General features: G+C 41.5%; 1 protein-coding gene across 1 annotated transcript; it reads right to left on the bottom strand.

Annotated features, from left to right (window-relative positions):
* Window positions 1-763: 763 nt before the first annotated feature.
* ncaldb (neurocalcin delta b) lies at window positions 764-18,117 on the bottom strand. Its single transcript, XM_084455727.1, has 4 exons — window positions 17,963-18,117; window positions 4,305-4,702; window positions 1,979-2,084; window positions 764-934 (listed from the first exon to the last, which is right to left on the bottom strand). Exons 2-4 carry the CDS (start codon window positions 4,680-4,682, stop codon window positions 840-842), a joined length of 579 nt encoding a protein of 192 aa, XP_084311853.1. The 5' UTR covers window positions 4,683-4,702; window positions 17,963-18,117; the 3' UTR covers window positions 764-839.
* Window positions 18,118-22,189: the final 4,072 nt, after the last annotated feature.

Below are 22,189 nucleotides of genomic sequence, written 5' to 3'. Positions count from 1 at the left end.
CTGATTGGTTGTAGGTGTATCCAATTGCGTCCAGAGGCATGTTGGTCTGTGCCCACTGATAACGCCACTTTGAAATCGAAAGTGTACTGAGAGGTTCCAGACTAATTCCCATTGCGAATTGGTCTGGCAATGCCGCCTATCGTACAGTAGCATATCACCGTCAAAGGCTCATTCAGATCAGTATATCCAGTGTTCGACAGAATGACATTGCACGATAATTGCAAACCAGGGGACCCCTCATTTCTCCCTTGGACATGTCAATACACATTAATTTCAGAAGAAATTCTTGAAAATAATAATGTTGTTCAGATGTAAAACATTGTGAACTTCCACATGTGAATGCCACTCTTAGGGGGTTGTGGAAAATACCCAAAATATTTGTTGAATCATTTTTGCTATTTTGCTCTCATTCTGAAGAGAGTATTTTAGATTTGGAATGATAAAGTCTTTGATGGGAATTCAACCCTTGGTCTTATAGTGTGTACCGTATTTAGGACCCTGCCATGTTGTTGGGAGACCAGGGCTTTGAACAGTCAAAGAGGGGCACACACGTCAGTCAATGAGTGGATATTCTTGTCTGTGTGTAATTTAGGTTGTGTGTGTGTGTATATATGTGCAAATACATGCATGTGGTGTGTGTGTGTGTGTGTGTGTATGTATATATATATATATATATATATATATATATATATATGCCTGTGCCTCTCTCCAAGACAGTCTACTCCATAGATCAGATCCATCTTGGTACTCTTGTGCTGACAGACATTGCTGGGTCAAAATGAGAGAGGGTGTTTTGAAATGACTGACTAAATAGAAATCATAGGGATAGTAGTCTGTCTCTACTGCCCGGCACTGCTGGGGTCACACTGAAGAAGTCGGACGATGGATGGGTCATTCTTGGCTCCCTCTACAAACTCCTCCAGGGACAGTTTACCTGAGGGAGACACAAATCGAAGGACACATTTTATTCAAATCCCAAATACCAGACATTCTACGTTGTTGCGTAAGGGATAAGGTACAGCCAGCCGGTTATTATTGGGGAAAAAAAATAAATATATATATACATATGCTGTTTAGTTTGTAGCCTCAGCACAAAAAATAAAGCAGGTTGGCTTCAGCTACGGAAAATTGTCCCTAGGTTGCTGGCTCTATAGCAACATGTTATAAAATACAGTTGGTCCCGCTTCTACTTGGCAAATTCCCTGCGGCATTTTGCCGCAGCTGCACTACCACTCGCGACCACTTGGCCACGTTCAAAAGGGATATGTCTTACTTTGATGAGTTTACAGTAGTTTATCTGATCTGATCATCCGATCCTTAATTTTGTGGATTGCTTATAAGTGAGTTTTTCTTTGAATGCTAGCAATTTCGGTTCGATTGCACTAGCATTAGAAAGTTGCTAACACCAGAACAAGAGACAGCATGGAATCAGCTGAAAATGTTCTCCATCAATCAACTCACCAATATGGGTTGTAAATGTCTTAAAACTTCTAAATCTTTGAAATGTGTTTTAAAGCTCTCAATTTGTTGGTGTAAGAATACATCACAATTTTTCAAAACATTTGAAACATCTCCACACACCATCAAAGGTGGGTTTCGGTACTCTTGGTGTTATCCGTCAACACTACCAATATAAGAATTTTGACTTTAAATTGGTGGCAGATCAGTTGCCATATCTTGGGTTTCAGGTTTCTTTTTACAATTCACACATTTCCACCCGGTCTGTTCTCGACTGGGCCAATCACAGCCGTTGATCTAATATGGGGCGAGTTTGATATGATGACTACCCCACATTCCATTGCTCTGATTGGTTGTAGATCTATCCAATTGCATTCAGAGGCATTTTGGTCTGCAACTTTTGATAACACCCCTTGGAAATTGAAAATTAACTGAGAATTACCAGACATTTTGCATTTTTGTGTATTGTGTCTGGCGTAGCCAGGCTATGTTATAATGCTTCTCTGTCTGGGAAACCTACCATCACGATTTGTGTCCATCTGTCGGAAGATCTTGTCTGTGCGCTTCTCTGGTGTGGACTCATCCTCAGGCATCTTCATCACTGAGGACACCATCCTGTAGATAGCCTGGAGAGAGTGGAGAGTGAGAACAACAGAAAGGTTGAGAGACGTAGAGACAAATATCTCTAACATTTTAGAAGCAATTAACCCTGTGTATGACGCTGACAATAACAAATCATCATCAAGAATACCAAGAGTTGTTTCGGGCAAAGTATCGCCTTCACTGTCATCACAGTTCCAAAGGAAAACCCCCTCATATCTGCCACAAGAGGCTTTTAGCTCTGGATCTGCATTTCTTTACAGACTGACACAAAGAAAAAAAAAAAGATCCCTGAAAAAATTCTGGGGCCTGTGAGGATGCATTTGCCTGCCAAGAACAAGGATTGGTATCTGATTACTGTTTTTAGAGGAGCATGTATAAATAGAACTTTAGGACAGCCGGTCACATCCACCCTCTGACTTGGTTTTTCTCTCCCATACTCCCATAATCCAACAGAATATTTATTCCACCCTCTCTTTCTCCCTCTCAGAGACCATAGATATATCAGGGGTGACAGTACGAATCGCCAGCCACGTTACCCTCTATCAGGGGCTGAACTCAAAAAGAATCTTAGAGAATCACTATGACGTCTCCTAACTAGTGCTAAAAATCCCTAGATAGAGGAGTTGCCTAGACAAACTTAGTAATGAGGATAACTCTTTAGCTAAGAAAACGGGCAGGGCCTCATTGCTAGGCACGACAATAATTGGTTTTCCACGGTAGGGCTGAATGGTTACCAGGAGGGCTTCATGCCGTTCCACGCTGCTCCGTACTCGTGGGAACGGTTACCATTTCTGTTTCCATCTGTCAGGCTGCTAAAACCAGACAGCAAATGACACAGTTGTAGATTTGCATATTCATTCTATCTGTGGAATGATCTATTGGATTATTTGAGTTAACATGGAAATCCCACCCTATAAGAGTAGATATTATTATTAGTTGGGTCAGGAGTCTGAAAGACTGAACTCATTGTCCCACCGGCCAAAAAGATGCTTGTCACTTCTTTTGTTGTTGAAAAAGCTTAAATAACTTTTACCGGCCAAAAAGACACTTGTCCTCCACTTCTTTTGTTGTTGATGAAGGTTAAATAACTTGTCATGCTCTTTGGCTGTCTTTTCTCTTGAAAACGTTTAGTTTGGTAGGCTATACAGAATTCTTGGAAAAGTCTAGTTTTATTTATCAAAGGTTATTTTGGAGTTTGTGGAAAAATAAAGAGAGGAGCAAAATTACATTCACATGTTGATTTCTTACTACATGTAAATATGAATGTAAAATGCCTGTGTTGCTTGCAATACACACTCGCTGCACTGTGTTATAGCTGTTTTATACTTATAGGAGGACCATTTAGCAGACTTTAATCTTTAATCCAAAAAATTTACAACCATGAGCTAGTGTTGGGGTTAAGTGCCACAATGATAGGCAATGATGGATGGGAAATCACTTGTCCAATGGCCTTGCCTGGTCTCAAACCAGCAACCTTTCCCTTACTGGTCAGGGGCTCTCACCACTGGGCTACCGAACCGCGCTTCTGTAACCCGACACTCAGACCGAAATGTCCTTTTGTTTCACTTCATTATTCAGTCTGAACAGGCTCCCATTGCAGCTGTTTTCTGAGATGGGCGTTGCCGAAGGAGTCCTCAGCGATTAGTTCACCCCCTAACCAATCATGTTGCGCAGTTTAATTCCGTCATCACATTCAAAGGACGCCGATTGTCCTGGTTGGAATTCCAACTGAGAAATCTCACTGGATGAGAGCCTAGTTTGCATTCATTTCTAAAATTAGAAAATTAAAATTCAGGATCTGGAGCCAGGCTAGCGCTTCTGGGCTACCTACCGCCATCTACAATTACACATTGGTCGCTACAATTACACACTGGCTGAATCTGGTGCAGAGCCAGAAGAGGACCTGAAGGAGACCACTGCTTTCTAAAAATATACATTTGAGTTTATACTCAGAGGAGTGAAGTGATGCAGAATGGAACCAGATGGATGTAGTTTATAGCTGCTGTGGATGAAAGAGCAAAATGGTGCCTTGACGGCTCTTAACTGTGTGTGAATTGCAGAGGGTCATACAATTTGCAAGAGTACACACGGTCTCAAGACAAGTCGGACTGACAAGACAGAGATGGAAACAGACAGAGACAGACAGACTGACAGATTGACTCAGAGAAAGAGAGATAAAGGGAGAGTGAGAGGGACGAATACAGAGACACACCGACAAAAACTCAATCCTCTACCAGACCCACCTGTACGATCTCCAGCATCTCGGCCTTGCTGATGTAGCCATTACCGTCCAGGTCGTACATGCTGAAGGCCCACTTGAGCTTCTGGTCCAGGCGGCCGCGTGACGTCACACTCAGCGCGATGATGAACTCCCTGAAGTCTATTGTGCCGTCATTGTTGGTATCGAAGGTGCGGAACACATGCTCAGCGAACTTAGAGGCATCTCCGTAGGGGAAGAAGTTTCCATAGATCTTCTTGAACTCCTCCATTGACAGGGCACCGCTGGGGCAGTCCCTCAGGAAGCCCTTGTACCACTCTGTGATCTCCTGTTCGGTAAAATCTGTGTTCTCCATCAGGTCCTGCATGATCTCAGGGCGCAGCTTGCTGTTCTGTTTACCCATTTTGGCTGCTTTAGTTGGATCTGTCAGAGAAGAAGGGATGGAGGAATAGAAAGAGAGAGAAGTTACTATCGAGGTTAGTGTTTGTTCATCTGATCTATAGAGCTAGGTGGAGAGAAAAAGAGAGCTATGGACAAAGATGAACTGATAGGCAGGGCCTTCCACAAGGATATGGAGGGGGAAAAGTTGCCAGCTAGGGTGGTCCAGGGGCATGCTCGGCTGTGAAAGCTCAAATTTGGTGGCCTCTGGCACATTCTAGTGCCACTATTCCATCATATACACTGATCTTAATTATTGCATATTTGTTTGCCTACCCAATTGTAAACATTATTTTACAGGAGAATTAGGCTTCTTGTGTGTGTACCCAAGAGTACCTACTCAATTTCTGGTATTGTGATATCCCCATTGCGAATCCAGTCCAAGATCCACCAATACTGAACCAAACACCAACTTCATGGTCTATGGGATGTTAAATTACAATGTTGTTAATGAATGAAAAATCACCTGTTTTAGTGTATCCCAGATTGCTCTCCTTGAATAAGTGGGTTTATAGTGGGAAGAGAGAGAGGAGGATCTAACTCTTCAAATTACACACCAACAGTTAATATGCAGGTTGAGGTAATGTTTATTTGAGGATTCACCAAGTCCAGCAGTGTTAGTCTTTTAGGTCAAGCTAAGACAGCGAGAAGCTTAGAGGGGGATAAGGACCAAAAGGCCAATGTCAGGCCAGGCCATTGCAAACAGGCAGCTTGTCCTTTCACGATCCTCTCAGTCATTCTCTTTAAATTTAGACAAGACAAACACAATGAACAAAATGCTTACATCAAATATACCTAGCACTAAATTACTATTCTAGTAGTAAACGAGAAGTTAAGTCAAATATCCATCCAGTATAGCGGAATGTTCATTCAGTAGATCTGGTACAAAGTAGATTTGGCACGCTCAACTCACAAGACTTGGATTCATAGCAGATTCTAAAACATGCAGAATCAAAACCTGCACTCACAAAATACGTTTTTTTCTTCTTTTTTTTTAATGCAGAGTAGCATACAACAACAAACATGTTTCAGCCCTTCATCAATTTCCATTCAGTAGATTGCCAATTATTCTTGGTTAAGAGCAATTGAGAATGGCCTATGTGTTGTGCACCCAACTATCATATGGCTACTTCGATGTCAATTGTCTGTCAGTAACAATGAAGCATTGAGACACACATAATCAAGAAACAAAAACAACAGCTGCATTGACAATGTGTAGCCTAAACAACAGACTACAGTTACATGACAGTATCATCAATAAAAAAAATACTAACTCTTAATTCGGATGTATTGCCAGGTCCATTTTTTTGTTTGGCCATTCACATTATTTTTTAAATGTGGTCAATATCAGATTCCAGTGTGAACTAGGGTTGCCACGGTTATTGGTGCTACCAGTTTTACTTGATGGCATACACCGGTCACAACGGACGCTACAATTATAAACTGAAAGTGTCTGCTCTGCTCCCCTCTCTGCAGGCAGTGTAAATCGCATGCTCGCAACAGAGCAATGGGGTCAAAAATGTATGTGTCGATGAAGTCGGTTCTAATGTGAGAAGTTCAAAAGTACACGATGCTAACTGATGCTACACAATGCTCATTTGTTTTTGTATAGTTTGCATCGCAAGAGAACGCTATGAGGGGGCTACGTTAACACCCACTCTGAGGTGACAACGTCACAAAAACTGTAAATGTATACAACCAGACAACATTTGGTGATAACAATTTAGCTTACTTTGTAGCTCAAAGTGTCCTCTAAACAATTCCGTTTTTCAAATCTAGCGGCGTTGTGTCGGTTTTATACTGGGTTGCTAATTTTGACAATCGCGCTGTGACTTAAATCCTGGAGGGGGGCTGCGTTAACTCCCATTCCACCAACTCATATGTACAGTAACATTGGTACAGTAATATGGAATTCTCATACAATGACGAGGCATCGCTATGTAATATTTTAAGGGCGACACTTCACAGAATTCATAGTGATGATTTGTGGTCGTTTTTATATAACTAAATATGCACATAGCAAGCTGAAAATATGTAGTTAGACTCTATGATAAGTAATTGTAGGAGTCGGTTACTTTTCCGTTTGCAGTTTAAAATGTCTCAACACAACCCCAGAAATCAGTCTTGTCACTGCGTTTGGGAGTTCCGACCGCCCCTCCCGAGTGCGTTAAAACCACCTTATACGCTAACGTTATTCCAGTTTTGTGCATGCTGCAGCACAGTGAATTATAGAAGGAATACTCTAGCATAGATGTTTAATACATTTTTCTGTTTTTATCTTTACCTATTTTTAGTCAAAGTAAACAAAAGGAGATTGTAGCACAGGTTATCTCAGTGCACAATAAATGATTAGGCTTCAATAAATATCATGATAAATATCAAATATCATGACTGAAAATAGTAAAAAGGGAGAATTTATATAGCATTTCATGATTAAAAGATAAAAACAATTAATGGATGGTGTAGATTGTAGATAAGATAACCAATTAAGTGAATTATTGAAGGAATACTCTAGCTAGTGGCCGGAAGAGGAGCAGTGCCTACAGAAAGCAGTGATTCAAGGCATGACCGGAACAAATGATTAATCGTGACTAATTGAAAAAATTAGCGTCAGATTAGTCGATTACCAAAATAATCGTTTATCCCAGCCCTACTTGTCACATAACGAGTCTAGAGCCTCAGCAAGTTTATTAATTTGGTTTATATTTCATGTATAAACCGCGGATGTTGGTTTGAATCTTTAGCTTCTTTAAACTTGGCTTTAAGGCTCTTCACTTTTCTCTGACACTGTAGCCACATGGCCCCGTTTGGCAGTTTGTTTCAATAAGCTTTCAAACACAGACCGGTTATGATACCACCCCTCAAGTTTTGCTTGCATAGAAGTGTCATCCCAAATACTAACACCTCACTGTCCCTCCACTGACTGCCTCCATCGCAGCCGTCTTCCATGTTCACCAAGTGACTCCTGCCAGCGCAGAATTGTGACAAATGTTGATCTAGAGTAACGTAAAGGTCGCATGAATTCTGATATGACTGTTGAGGTCGCATTGCAAAAAATCTGACTTGTATCTGATTTAAGACCACATATGCCTATTCACATTGTAATCAAAAGTGGCCCAAATCAGATTTTTTTGCTCATGAGACTTTTGAAATGAAACTTTAAATCAGATTTGCGCCACTTCCATATGTGGCCCTGTTTTGCAATGCAACCTCAGTGTGAACAGCCAAACAAAAACTCTGATGTGAGCCATAAATCTGCATGGAGCACTAAGGACTGCAGTATGAACTAGGGCTGTCCCGAATACCATTTTACAGGCTTTGAATACTCTTTGGTGTTTCCGAACGAGTACTCGAGTACTTGTTCTAAAAACAAAAATCCAGCGAGGTTAAGTCTGTCAACTCACACAGGTTTGATTCAGTGAAGCACTCAAAGCTATCCAACAATGCTGGCTAATGTTATAACGTAATCTAACGTAGCTACTGTAGCTAGCTATCTTAAGTTAGGCTATAAAACGTTATCTTGCACCTTTTATCTCTCCAACTCTGTTTCTAAATTGCAATAAGGTTAACATTCATCTAAAAAGTAGCTTCGCTATTCCTAATCATCAGAAGAGACATCTGTCTCCCCTGCTCCAATTTGGAACCTGTGTTGCACAACAGCCTGCCACACATGCGAGCAAGGAGCCTCTGCTCTGAGATGGAGAGAGTGAAAGTCTTTTGCTGTGATGGAGGAAACACAAGCAGTCTTTTCAATCATACTGATTCCGTTCAGGTGCACTTTCACAAGTCACTCAGTGTAACGTTATGACAAAATTGATATCGGTTTGGAATACTGGGACATTGTTACGAGTACATGAGCGCAGTATTGGCTCCGATACCAATACTATTGTAGTTTGAGCTAGTTTTTTGCAGTTTTGTTGCAAAAAAACAAACAAAGTTCTGAATACTGAATTGCACTTCGAATACCAACCAATCGAATGAACGCAGCCGAAGTGGCCCAAATCAGAATTGAAAAGATCAGATTCCATGTGATTTGTGTTGTTCACACTGTTATGCAGAAACAGATCTCACATACCTTTATGAGCAAAACAAACTGTCTTGGGCTACTTTAGCCTGCAGTCTGAACATAGCTTAGTCATGTCGGAACAATAACACAAGGACTGCACACCCATTCAATTCCTACAGCCTTTCCTCTTTGTGTTGCTAGGTGCAAGCGACAGGTCGGTGCTAATTGCCACAAAGCCAACAAGCTCCATTCTAATTGTTGTGTATTGTGTATGCAGTGTATTTGGGGGGAATTTGCATAGGCTGCTTCTCTATGTTGCCATGGTGACAGCCTGAGTAAACTGTCCTTTATGGCGGGGGGGGGGGGGGGGGGGGTTAGCAAATCCATTATTGCATACTGTGGCTTTCAATCTGTGTGTGGCAATCAATTAGCGCATGGGTTTTTCCTCCACCTCAGGATTGGACTTTGGGTCAAATCAGTACGGTTGTATTGCAGCTAGAGATCTAACTTTTACAATTATAGTGACCAAAATGATCACATTTATCAGTATTATTGTGGTATTGTTAAATTGTTAAAAGTTTTATATTGAAAACCGCAAATAAAATTAGCAGCACTATGTAATTTTTGTTTGCATAAACATTAAAATGTGTCTTGGAATTGTTGCTAACTTTGGTTAAAATATTTGATAAAAATACTTTCAAATGATTTCTAATGTAAACTAGAAAAACCGCATAGCAGCTAAATGCCTCCGCCCAACAATGCAAGTTGCAGTTAATATTCAGTTGACCTTTGACATTTGAATACCAAAATCTAATCCAATTAATCTAATTAAGTCCAACGGGACATTTTGGCCAAATATGTATACATTCTGTCAAGCCGTTCTTGAGATATCGTGAGATATAGCAGGCCAAAAACACCTTTTGTGAGGTCAGTGACCCTTGACCTTTGACCCCCACAATGCAATCAGTTAATCCTTGAATCCAACTGGACATTTTACCCAAATATGAACAAATTCCGTTAAGCCTTTCTTGAGATAGTGTTCATCAGGCCAAAAACACATTTTGTGAGTTAACAGTGACCGTGAACTTTGACCTTTGACCACCAAAATCTAATCAGTTCAGTCCAACTGGACATTTTGGCCAAATATGAACATATTCTGTCAAGCCATTCCTGAGATATCGTGTTCACTAGGCCAAAAACGCCTTTTGGGAGGTCACAGTGATCCTTGACCTTTAAACCCCATGATCTAAGCAGTTCATCCTTGAGTGCCAGTGAACATTTGTACGCCTGGCGGAGGCATAAAAAAGAAGAAGCATGCACGGTATATATAGACATGTTCTAAAGGACAAAGGACATGGGACCTTTAAACCACTCGGGGCCAGGAACATTATGATTTAGTACAGGTGTGTTTGATACACACACAGTCAAACAGTAGTTGACTAACTAACTGAAGGTTTGACCATGAGCCATATTAATGCCTTTTTAGAACATTCGGTGACGTTTCTAGCTAATATTGTATGACCTACTTAGTGCCCTTCATGCAGAAATGGTCCACTGCTACTGTCCAAAATATGATATGCTACTGTATCTCATTCTAACTCGGGTACTCAGTGTCCAATAACCTGTGTCTCAAAGTGCTCCTGTTCACCATTACCTCTGTGCTGTTCACTGCTGTCAGACGACATCACCCTAGATCCCGACTGTTTACACCCCCCTCTCTTCCTGAGAGAGACTCTAAGGGGCTTATGGGTATTTTTAAGGACATGGAATGCCTTTGGGTAGGAGGCAGGAGATAAGAGGGCCACATCCATGGACCCGGGGCTATTCGAGGCCCCTGCTCAAAGATCACTGTCTCCAAGTATCTCTAAGGCTCTTATCCAGCCCTGCTGAGCATGCAGTGATGGCACCGTTATGTAACAAAGGAGAGGCAGGAGGACACAGGTGGACATCACCAGCCGTCCCCAGAGACAGGAACAGGTGACCATGAGGATTGGGGATTTAAACGCTCTCTCTCTCTGTGTCTGAAAAGGGAATTGGCTTAAGTTGGCTGAAGTGACCTGAGCACGAAGAAGGAATTAGCAGGGTCAGGTATATTAGAACGTACTGTCACTTTTGATTTCTAAGGAGCATGTTTGACAGACAGACATCGATCTTCAAAATAATTTGTAAAGTTCTTCGAGATGGCTACACACAGAGGATCTATGGCATTTTCAGCTTTATGGGCTTGACAAACCCTTTATAAGGCCTAATATAGATACTACAAAAATCATTAACAAGCAGACCATGCTAGGGCTATATCACAAAAACGGAAAATGCAAGGACACTATACACAGCATGAATGTTTCTCAAGGGTGTTAAAGCATTAACATTGGTTTCAAAATGCGAACCTGGCAAGGTGGTTTCAACCCCACCTTGTCAGGTTTGCAGTGTGCTATGAAATCCATCCTGAGGCAATATTAATTGCCTTTATTGTGGTTATTGGCACGACTGTGCTGCGGTTGTAGGCACGAAAGCGCAGCTCGAGTGTCGTAGCCAGCACAGCCATGCCAATACCAGTGCCAGTACCACAATAAAGCACAGCCTCAAATCACTTTTACCGGTGATTTGCCGTTGGTATATCGTGGTTATCGGCATGGCGCCGAATCATCTTGGCCAATCACAATGCGGTGTCAGAACTAACTGTTGTATAAATCTAAATAATTTCAGGCCTAATATGGTATTCATCCAATTAACAAAATACTAGGCTACATCTTCTAGTAAAAATCTGAAGATATTTTATAATTATATTATTTTAACAGCTGTGTACTACTAACCCATAACCCTGTATGTATGTGATATGATTGCCATCATTGTTGTATGGCTTGGCCCTTTGTAAAATATGAACAAATGCATACAGAGAATGAATGCCATAATGTAATGTTTTATTATGTAATTTGACAATCAGTCATAACTAAAAAAGAACACAAACATGCAATCAAGTTTCCGTAGCCCAACACTTTTTTGAAAGGGCATTTCAGATGTGTAATTGTTACATAGGCAGAAAAATAGGCTCCATCATCCCACCTCGTTAATGCCATCCTAACGGTGGTGCATCAACGTCTCACTCATTTCTATGACATGCTGTGCTCACTTTGCTTTGTGTGACTTCCCAACAAAGGGCACTGCGCCTAAATAGCCCAAGCCTACAGTGCCCAGTATTTGTTTTACCACACAAAAGTTGCTTCTGTCACCACAACCTTTGGCAGTTTTGGATAGTCCCCATTATATTAGAATATAGCTTGCCAGCTATAAACCAAGCTACAGGCGCACAGATCTCATGACAACTTAGGGGGGCGGGGGACGTACCTCTGAACGTGCGTGAGGCAAAACATGCGTGCGAATCACGCCCACAACCAGGCTTGATAGGATCCGAAATCTAGATTATGCTCTTATGCTCCCATGAACATTTATTTCCACCTCGGAGTAAAAGCTTGCACCAGAAACATCACTCCAAGGTGGAATGCTCATTGGAGCACATCTAGTGGGCATATCTAGTGTGCGGATTCTATTTTTCCAATTCACTTGTACTTCTCTCCAGCACCTAGAGTTAATTGCATTTGGATGTCTGTGCTTTTGTAAAACTTTTTGCACAACAGGGCTCGGGAGTGCGACCAAAGTGGTTGGTCGCATACACAACCATTATACAGCCAATCTACTGAGTGTTTCTTGTGGAGTTAGGCAGCAATGGTGAGCTAATTTAGCATTATCGCTACTTTGAAGACTGTGTGAACCGGTCAATGGGTGAGAAGGCTCACCTACAATAAAAAGGTGGAAACATTACCTTCCTACTCTTTTTGCCTTCCTACATGTGTCCTTGACAGCTTCTGGGCCCTGGCTTCAATACTTACACCACTGGTTAGTTTAATAGGTAGCTATCGCTCTAGCTGTGCTCTTCACACCAAGTCCCAGGTAGTTTAGGACTGCCAAGTCGAGTGAGGGGCCACACTATTACCAGTCATGCACAATTATGTTATCATGCTAGCTAGTTTGATAGCTAGCTAGTTTCGGCTCAGTACATACTGTAAACTTGTGTACTCGCCGATATCCGATATCCAGCATTTTAGGCTGTATCGGTATAAGGGTTGCAAATTGTAGGCACGTCCATGAATCGATCATTGGTAATGTTAATGATCAATCAATCGATTAATTGTAATTAAAATACCAACATTTCCAAACTGTACCAAAAGCTTTTTTTTTTCTTAATCAACGCTTTATTACGGACGCACTGGGTTATTTTTTTCTGCGTGCTGCGCGTCACAGCTCCTCCTCAAAAACACTGAGCTGATGGTGGGTTTGCCGCAGGTGAGATGAGGAGGAGAGCCAACTTATCAGAGTGAACGTTCTTCAAGTGATAGAGCATTGCTGTTGTCGTCGAGTTGTACACGTACACGGCATCACAATATTTGCAAGTGGCTACTTGTCCTTTCTTTTCGAAGTGGTCCCACACAATGCTTTGCTTGGCCCGCTTAATTTTTCAAAATATGCCGCTGTTGATTTCTCTGCATTTCTCCCGAGATGGCTGCTTCGCTACCCCATTGTTTGATAGGTGATCGAGTAAATTTCACGTGCTCGAACAAATCCTTAACGATCAATGAATCGATTTTCGATTGTTTGCATCCCTAATCGGTATTGGAACAACTCTGAGAAGAACTGAACCTCTACAACTTAACATCAGTGCTCAGGTTGGATTAAAGGCCTCCTGCAAGGTGTCCAGGATGTTGTGTCCCTCTTATGTAAAAGATGGTCTCCATTTATATCCCACAGGTAATGCTTAGCCTTACAGTCCCCTGGTTAATCCAACCGGCCAGGATAGAGGGAGGGGGGGCAAAGTAGAGAGAGAGAAGATGTAAGAGAGAAAATAGGGGAGTGAGAGATGAGCAAAGGAAAAGTGAAGAGTGAAGATGGAGAAATAGACAGTTGAGAGAGAAAGAGGGATCGAGGGTTGAATGAATCATTAATTCGTGGTGACACAAGGTCAAACTGTGAGGATGTTGAAGAGTTGGGAACATCCATTTATCACCCAACAGGCAATTATCAGTCTGTCTTAGAATCTGAAACCTTGCATATATCTATCTTCCACAAGTGAATCTCTTTAGACCCAGCAGAGTTAAGATTGAGCAGGTCTTGTCACAATTGTTATTATCATTAATCAGATTGTTTTCCTTTGTTTTTGACTGCTATGCAAATGAGTGCGTATGTGTAAGACTAGAGGGTTAGACTAGACTATATTATGTAGTAATGTGTTTAAAAGCATCCTGCTAAATATTACTTAGAGAAAGACCAACTGGGAAGGGGTAGGGGAATTAATATTATAAAAACAACATAAAATGTAATACTATTGGCCTATAATTTTGCCCCCCTGACATGTCAATTGTTGTATGGCTGAACAACTTATGTTAATAACATTTTACTTAAAAAAGATTGAAGCAGGTCTGAACCATCTAGACCAGGGGTGGGGAACCTGTACATTTGGCTCCGTGATGACTCATCTGGTGGCTATCACACATATTTAGAATCGGACCACTTAATAGTATACCAAACTAGCACTAATATCGGGTTGAATAAAATAGTGCAAAGTGCCCATGCACTTGCCATGACATAGTTGCGCCCCTCCTTCCATTATAGTATGACGCCCGTCGTGTTGTTCTGCACGTTGCTATGTATGCCTGTCAGGGCCCGGGGCCCGTGAAAAAAGGAAGCCATCTCATATTGCATAATATGCAGTCACTTCTTCCAGCAAAGGTCAAATGACCTGATATGACTCATAAGAGTCCTGTCACAGAACCTGCATTGGGTAGGAATATAAGTCCTGAAGTAAGAGGGCAGCCCACCTGTCCTTTAAATCTACAGAAATGAGAAACACTGCACCTATAGCCTATAGTACACCTACAACTTTAACCTTTTAGGAAAAATCAACTCCATTGGATTGGTCTGTATCTCAAATACCAACCAATAAGGCCTAAACTATACTATTATACTATACTATTGTACTATTACTATAGCTTGTCATATTAAACAATGTATAGGACTAATACCTGTTCAGTAAGATTTTGTTCAGAATTTAGAACATATGTGTATATGTTTCAAGGGGCCTTTACTCATGTTTCAAGTATTGTGAGTAAGCCAAATTACACAAAACATGCTGGCTAGCTCAGTCTATGAGTATCTCACAGCAATCATATCTGTCCTCGACATTTAGTGAGGTCAGAGTTTCTGGCCAACAACCTGAAGCTACCAAATTTCTAACTGGCTTCCCGAGACTGCAACAACATCGTTAAGTTGAGAGGGAGCAAGACATATTGTACCAATGGCACATTTTCAATCCAAACAAAAGTCCCAGGCGGTAAATCAAATGCTAAAATTAGCTCAAACCATGATTCCAATGTCCCAACTTAACCTCTGACTTGATCTACTGTTCTGAATACTAACAATACAACACACCACAGCAGTGACCCCTTTGGACCATTAATTTATGTCACAACAACATCAACAACAAAGCTTGAATCAACTGAGATTCAAATAGTTTTAAATAATTTAACTGTGTTTGATTGAGCTTGTTTGTTACCTAATGGAATAGTAAAAACCCCACATTAAGTTCAAATAATTTCAAATGCTATTTGACCTACAGTAAGGCCAAGAACAATGTTTCCTCTTAATCCTATTGACCTAAAGTTCGTTTGCGTTTTGCCAGATATCAAGGAGATTATATGACCCTAGAACAGTGAAACAGGAAGTACCATTGGGAAGCAGATGGACACATTTGTAGAACCTTTCTGTTTTACAGTGCCATATAGATCGATAATCCTTTTTTTACCTAAGGATCAGTATTCTTCTTCATCACAACCTTGTATCAACAGCTAAAGGAACAGCCAATTTCCCCCTCACACTTCCTGGTGTGTAGAGTACTACGTTTCATATTAATCATATAACCCTGGGGCCAATTTTATCACCATGACAAATGTCATCATTCATTTCTTTTGACACATTAAACAATCTTTTAAAATGAAAAGTCACCAAAAAACCAAGTCATCCAAAGTCAAGTTACCTGTAGCATTTTAGCAGCACAAAATCATGCTCCACTCGTCTCCATAGGGGTAATGGCAGTGCTCATTCAATAGCCAACGCCAGTATAATTCATAGTGAAAGACTGGTCTTTGGTTGTTCTACCTCTTTTGCTTTCCCCCTGTCTTTTTCTCAAGCCTTCATTAAAACCCACCAACCACTCGAGAGTTCAAGGTACACAAAGAAAATGCTGCATACATTAGCCACTTGCTGATTATCACCAAGCTTTGTGTCAATGCACTGCTGGGTATCAAGATGACAGAGCAACCATAATGAGAGAGTGTGGGAGGTTGGATTTAAAAGCTCTGTCAAAGAAAGACAGACTCGCTGAGACCCATACAAGCGCTTAAAACTGTCACTGACTGCACGTAGTGTCTCAACATGCTGCTTCTGCACCCAGAGGAGATGAAACGAGACACTAGCATAAAATAAGAGTAGGAGGTTAGTTATGTCCCTGAAACCAACCCTGTTTGAATAACGAAATAGCACCTGTTTGAGTCCATCCTGTTGCAGTTTGATATGTGGCTTTCTATACATGTCTGTCAATCAGTTTCTTTCTCTCTCTCACACACACACACACACACACACACACACACACACACACACACACACACACACACACACACACACACACACACACACACACACACACACACACACACACATTTATTTTCCCCTCTAACACTATTTCTAACTCCTTTACTTTCCCCTCTCATTTCTATTTCAAACACTATACAGTAACAAGTATAAGAGAAAACTCCCACACAACTAACCAAATACACAAGGCCTTACTCTGTGGTGTTTGGGTGGTACCACCACAAAGAGGTGTCATTCGATTTGCTCCAACCCTGCATGATCTCCCCACCTGGTCTTTTAACTCTCTGGCCAGCCTTTTTCTTACAGGCTGCTGAGAACAGGAAGGGGCACGGCTGGAGACCACGTCATGCATTGAAGTAGCTCAGGGCCAAACAGATTATTATCCTACTAACGAGATGTTTTGTGGACACGCACATGTTTATTACTTGTCCTACAGTTTTTGTCGCTGTTTGTCTCTCCTGCACCCCCAGTTCCTCATAATCTATCCTCTTTCTTTGTCATGTCTCTCCCTCATGTCTCTCCCTTAATTTGTGTTCAGTGTTGTGTGCATATTGCATCCGCTTCCTTTACACTTCTCTCTGCATCCCTCCACCTCCTGCTCTCTCACTTTGCCCATCCCTGCTCTCTCTCTGTCCATCTCTCTGATGTTTCTAATTCACCACGACCTCCTGTTACTTCCCCAGCATCGTCTGGTCATGCCTGCTGTCTTCTTTCACTCCCAATGCTGACTGTGATCATCATTTTCTTCCTTGTCCCTGGGGTAAGACAGGCAGCACGCAATGATGACAGATTGAATTGACCTTCTGTAGCCAAACAACAAAACAATACAAAAAGCTTATCTTGGTGACGGTTTGGTTTACAGTCACGTAATGGTGCCATGTAGGATTGTTATTATCCCTTATTAATGCACGGAATATCATAGGCTTAAAAGTGGGCCGCAAAATGGAGATTGCAAGGTTCAAGGTGGTTTATGCATAGTCTACGTGAAAACACTATTTTATTTACCTCAACATAGGCTGAACTTGGCTGACAAAGTTTGTAAAGTTTATAGCCTATATAATTCTTAATGAAGAGCTTGACTACTGCAAAGATGAGATTCACTTCTCGTGTGTTCAGTAGTCAACCTCCACTTTTCTGGGCAAGCACCGAGCAGCTTCTCTCACTTCCTGCTGTTCACAAGTTGAATACAGGAAATAAACTATTTGCGTTGTGTGTTTATTTCTATAGGTATGAGCCAACAGAAGTGACTTCATCCTCTAGAGATGTAGGCTATAATTGGTAGACTAAATTTAGCTTAAGCCTGATCTGCTGCGTTCGCCGTCTTCGACAGATGGGCTACAAAGTTGCAGCATGCAGTTGGCTACACAATTGTACATTTAAAGGCTGCAAAGTTGTACCGAATGCATGGAGTTTCTCACACACAATACGTATTTCCCCCATGCAACGCAGAACTTAGTTTTGCAACATGCAAGCAAGACATCTTACAATTCAAAGAAATGCACAGGAAGCGAAAAAGACGGGAACGGTGGCCAATGACTCACCGTACGTGCTGTTGTTGTAGTACGGATGTTCAGCAAGTTTCTAATAGTCCATAACCTGGGGCGTCCCAAGCTGAAAGTTTTTGCAGCTACAAGAACTTTCGGTGGACAGTTATGAGTCGAATTGCAACAGGTTGCAGGAGCTATACCGAGGAGGAACCGGCTGCTTAAACTCAAAACTCCACAAGACTCTTTGGAACCACGAACCCTGCGCTAAGCCCGCATTCAGCTCACCCTGCCTGTCACGCTGACGTCAAAGCCCCTGGTCACGTGGTACAGGAGCCAATGGAGGCCAGCGTCTCCTTGGCAACAAGAAGAACCCAGCATTTTGTGATTGCATGGGATGGGATGGGATGGATGCCTGTCACACAAAAACGCATACAGACTGAAAAGTGAATAACCAGTGCAAAATCAGGCCAGCCTGCATGACTTAGGCTGATGGACTACAGTAGGCCACAGCTGTTATTTTGATTGTTCTGGCCAAACGCACCAGATTATGAGGGGTGGAAGTAACAAAAATTAATTAATCAATATGTGGTCGATTAAAATGCAATCGAATTAAATGTGTGAATGATTAAAATGCAATCAAATTCAATTATTAATTAAATTAATAATTAAATTATTAATTAAATTAATCGTTAAACTGCACTTTTATCATTAGAGTGTGCTTTTATCATTAAGAGTGTGCTTTTATCATTAGAGTGTGCTTTTATCATTAAACTGCACTTTTATCATTAGCGTGTGCTTTTATCATTAGAGTGTGCTTTCATCATTAGAGTGCGTGTTTATCATTACAGTGTGCTTGCACTTTTGTCATTAGACTGTGCTTTTGCCCTTTCCCAACACACACCACTCTAACGATAAAGCCTTTATCATTAGACTGGCGTGTGTTGTATGTGTCAATCAACTGACCACGCCCACAGGTGTACATCCAGGCTATCCCTGTCGATTGGACATGTCTGGTCTCGCGACCAGACAGGCGACTGTGATTTTGTCTGTATTTGTGTCATTTCTAATGAATGAGTCAGTGTCATAACTAAATTAAAATTGATTGAAAATATAGTCTGAGAGACTGATCTTTAATCCCCTAAATAGTTGAGCCTCCTACACACCCCTTAACAAAATGTACAAAATGGTTTAGTCCACCACAGAAGCTTAAGGACACTGCTTTCTGCAGGAGCAAGCAGTTAGCTAACTTTACTAGAAGGTATTTGAACTTGGCTGTCTCACATATTCTTTAACTCCCCCTCAGAAAGATGTTTTTTTGAGTGTGTCAGTAGTTAAAACGTTTAAACATAGTTATTTTATTTGTAACGATTTAATGAAAGCTAGCTAGTGTCATCATCGTCTCTCCACTTGCTTGTAAATCTTAAGTCAGCGTTATGATAGCTAGCTAGCTAGCTGAAATGCACATTAGCCTTCATGAAAAACATGTTACAAAAACGAAAGTTTTTCTGATTGCTAGGCTAAATTTAAGGTAATCTGCTGTCCTGTCATGGGAGTGGGACTAGAATTGAACTCGGAGTATGATACTCCATTTTGTCATCAGATCGATAGTAGTATGCAGCTGCTACTCACACTCAAAGGTGGGTGGAGGGGATGAATTGGCTGTTTTTTTAATCCAAAATTGGTCATTTGTTTGATTTGTGTATGGGTTTGCTCTTTGTCACCTTTTTCATCCCAGATGAGTTATCATCCCTGAAATGTGTTATAAAGTGATGTGTGTCATGCAACTATTTACAATATGAAAGTAAATCAGAGCATTCAAATGTAAGACAGCAGCCAGAGCAGCCAGCACGGTAGTGATGATAAGGATGACAGCCAGAGCCAGCTTGGATGTGTAGCTGGAGTCTCCAGCCTTACACATGGGTAGGCAAAATCCTGCTAGTTCCAGACTTCCCATTGGTAAACATATTTAATTACCTTGATCATGCCAATGAGATTGTGGTTAGTTTAATTTCAGACAATGAACCGTTTCATTTGCTTTTGGATGGAGATTGGTTTATGGTGTCATTCGGGCTTGTTCTGCAGCAGCGCCAGGTTCTGCAAAATGTGGTTCCCGTGGTCCCGAAGACAAGGGGAGGTTACCGACAACAGTGCTGGCAATGGTGACTCTTTACATGCAGGCTGTGCACATCACTGTATGTAGCCTAGAACCTACAGGAAGTGGCAGGGAGAAATGCCAGTTTTGTAAATAAAACTGCATTTCGGCACTCTTTGACCTTTTTCAATTAACTGCTGTCTAGTGTAAGACGTATTCAGCTGCTGCAGTATTGTTGTTTATAAACTGGCTGAATGACGTGATCTGATGTTTTTTTTTCTGAATGTAGCCTAAATATGGAGGTACCATGTTAAAAGAATAAATTATGGACAGAGGACACTTGATTACATTTGTTTGGTGTCATGATTTTGACATTTCAATCACAAAACATGACAAATATGGACCATTCTTGTGATGTGTGCGCTGTGGAGGCTGGGGAACCAGTGTGAGTACAAATTATGGTAGGCGCTTATGCAGTAAAGTTTATTAAAACTGTTTTAAATATTGTGATTCCTGTAGTGGGTGGAAATATACAGTTTGTGAATGAAAAAAAAATCTTTAGGCTACTATAGCTTGTAGGTATGACTTGTGCTTTGGGAACGTGTGTTTTGCTTCTACAATCTACCGGACTGATCGGACAAAGGACATTCCTATGGGTGCCATCAGACAGGTGTTAAAGGATCAGACGGGTGCCATCAGACGGGTGCCAAAGGATTGGACGGGTGTTAAGGGATCAGACGGAGGAAAACGGAAGGATCTCAACGGACATCGGCAAGGAGGCATACAAATAAAAAAAAAAGATGTCTGTAAGAAACAGTCAGTATGCATGTTTGTTTTGTTTAAAAGTCTTATGTGTGTTTCAAGTTTAAAAAAGGAATGTTTTAAAAACTGTTTGACTTCCTCTCCACATGTTCTCAAAACTCTCTCGCGAGATGTCTTGCCAGTGGGACTGGACGAGGCAGTGGAAGCTGGCGCAAACCCCCTTTAAAGACGCAAACTCCGCTCCCTACTCCAACCTACAGACAAGCTAATGTTTTTTGAATGACAAACACAATTCCTTTGAAAACTGACTCTGTGTGTTCTTGAGTTAGCATCTATTGTCTGAAATTATTGTTTAACTTGAGCCAGACAGCCACAGGCAGGCAAGCTGACATTAGACTAGATGCCATCGTCTTTTGTACGCTATAAACCTCCTGTAATAAACAGCTTTTGATTGTCGCTCAAATCCCATGTTGGAGGGACTCATTTTTGGGATACATCAGAACGAAGGAACACTGAACTGTGTGGTATTTGTGAGACATTGGGGGCTGTCTTTTATTGAAATCAAAACACAACGCAGGGCTGAATAAGGACATAATAAATAAAAGACAACGAAAGTCAACACAGCTAGCTAATTAGCTATCGCTGCATGGAGGGGACACAAGACAACACAGAACAGGCTAAGCTAATAGCACTATGTGATTATCTGTTACCTAACCAGGCCATGCTGCAGTCAGTCTATTTCTGGCAAAGGTACAGCAGTGTGAAAGGAGGACCTGAGCTGAACATCCAGCACCTTGCATGTTAGGTCTGTTGTGACATCAAGTTCACAACACATAGATTGGGTGCCAATCTGGTTGAGTACCTGAAAGGGTAACCTCTGTTTCACCCATGCACTGCATTATGCATGCGTGCATACACAATGTGTCAATGCATAATTTGTAGTGGCAATCATTCAGTCTTTTGAATCTGACCATCTGGATGATCAATTCAGCGAACAATTTACTGTCTACTTTAGAAAACAGCTGCACATTGCTTGTAAATGGCGATCAAAAAAATTGCACTTGCTATTTGCATCCATTAAAAAGAAGCTGGTGCATAACATGGAGACAACATTGGACATGGTGCAGGGACGAGACGGGACAGTGCAAATTAGCAGTAGAAATACAAATACTAAATCCATTAAAGCCGAAAGCGGAAATGAGACAGGGGCCCAATCCCAAACCACCCCATACCCACTCCCACTCCGCCACCGAGTGTCCCTCCAAATGAAGTGTCACTCGCAGCTGTGGAGGGCACTCTCAATCGAGGGGGAGGGTATATAAATGGAAAGCCAAATGTGGGACGGACTCCCCACTCCACCGGAACCGACCGGGACAGGGCCGTCACCATGGCATGTTTAGGTGATTTATGGGAAAAAAATTTAGGAT

This window comes from Borostomias antarcticus (assembly GCF_949987555.1).
Source record: "Borostomias antarcticus genome assembly, chromosome: 21".
Lineage (NCBI taxonomy): Eukaryota > Metazoa > Chordata > Actinopteri > Stomiiformes > Stomiidae > Borostomias > Borostomias antarcticus.
This window is presented reverse-complemented; position numbering and strand designations above follow the sequence as displayed.

What these genes read in the sequence shown, in the direction of transcription:
- ncaldb (XM_084455727.1), bottom strand. Translation starts at nt 4,682, where the DNA reads ATGGGTAAACAGAACAGCAAGCTGCGCCCTGAGATCATGCAGGACCTG. An exon ending in AGATGCTGGAGATCGTACAG is followed by an intron (nt 2,085 to 4,304) that starts GTGGGTCTGGTA and finishes CACTCTCTCCAG; the next exon opens with GCTATCTACAGGATGGTGTC. An exon ending in GATGGACACAAATCGTGATG is followed by an intron (nt 935 to 1,978) that starts GTAGGTTTCCCA and finishes TGTCTCCCTCAG; the next exon opens with GTAAACTGTCCCTGGAGGAG.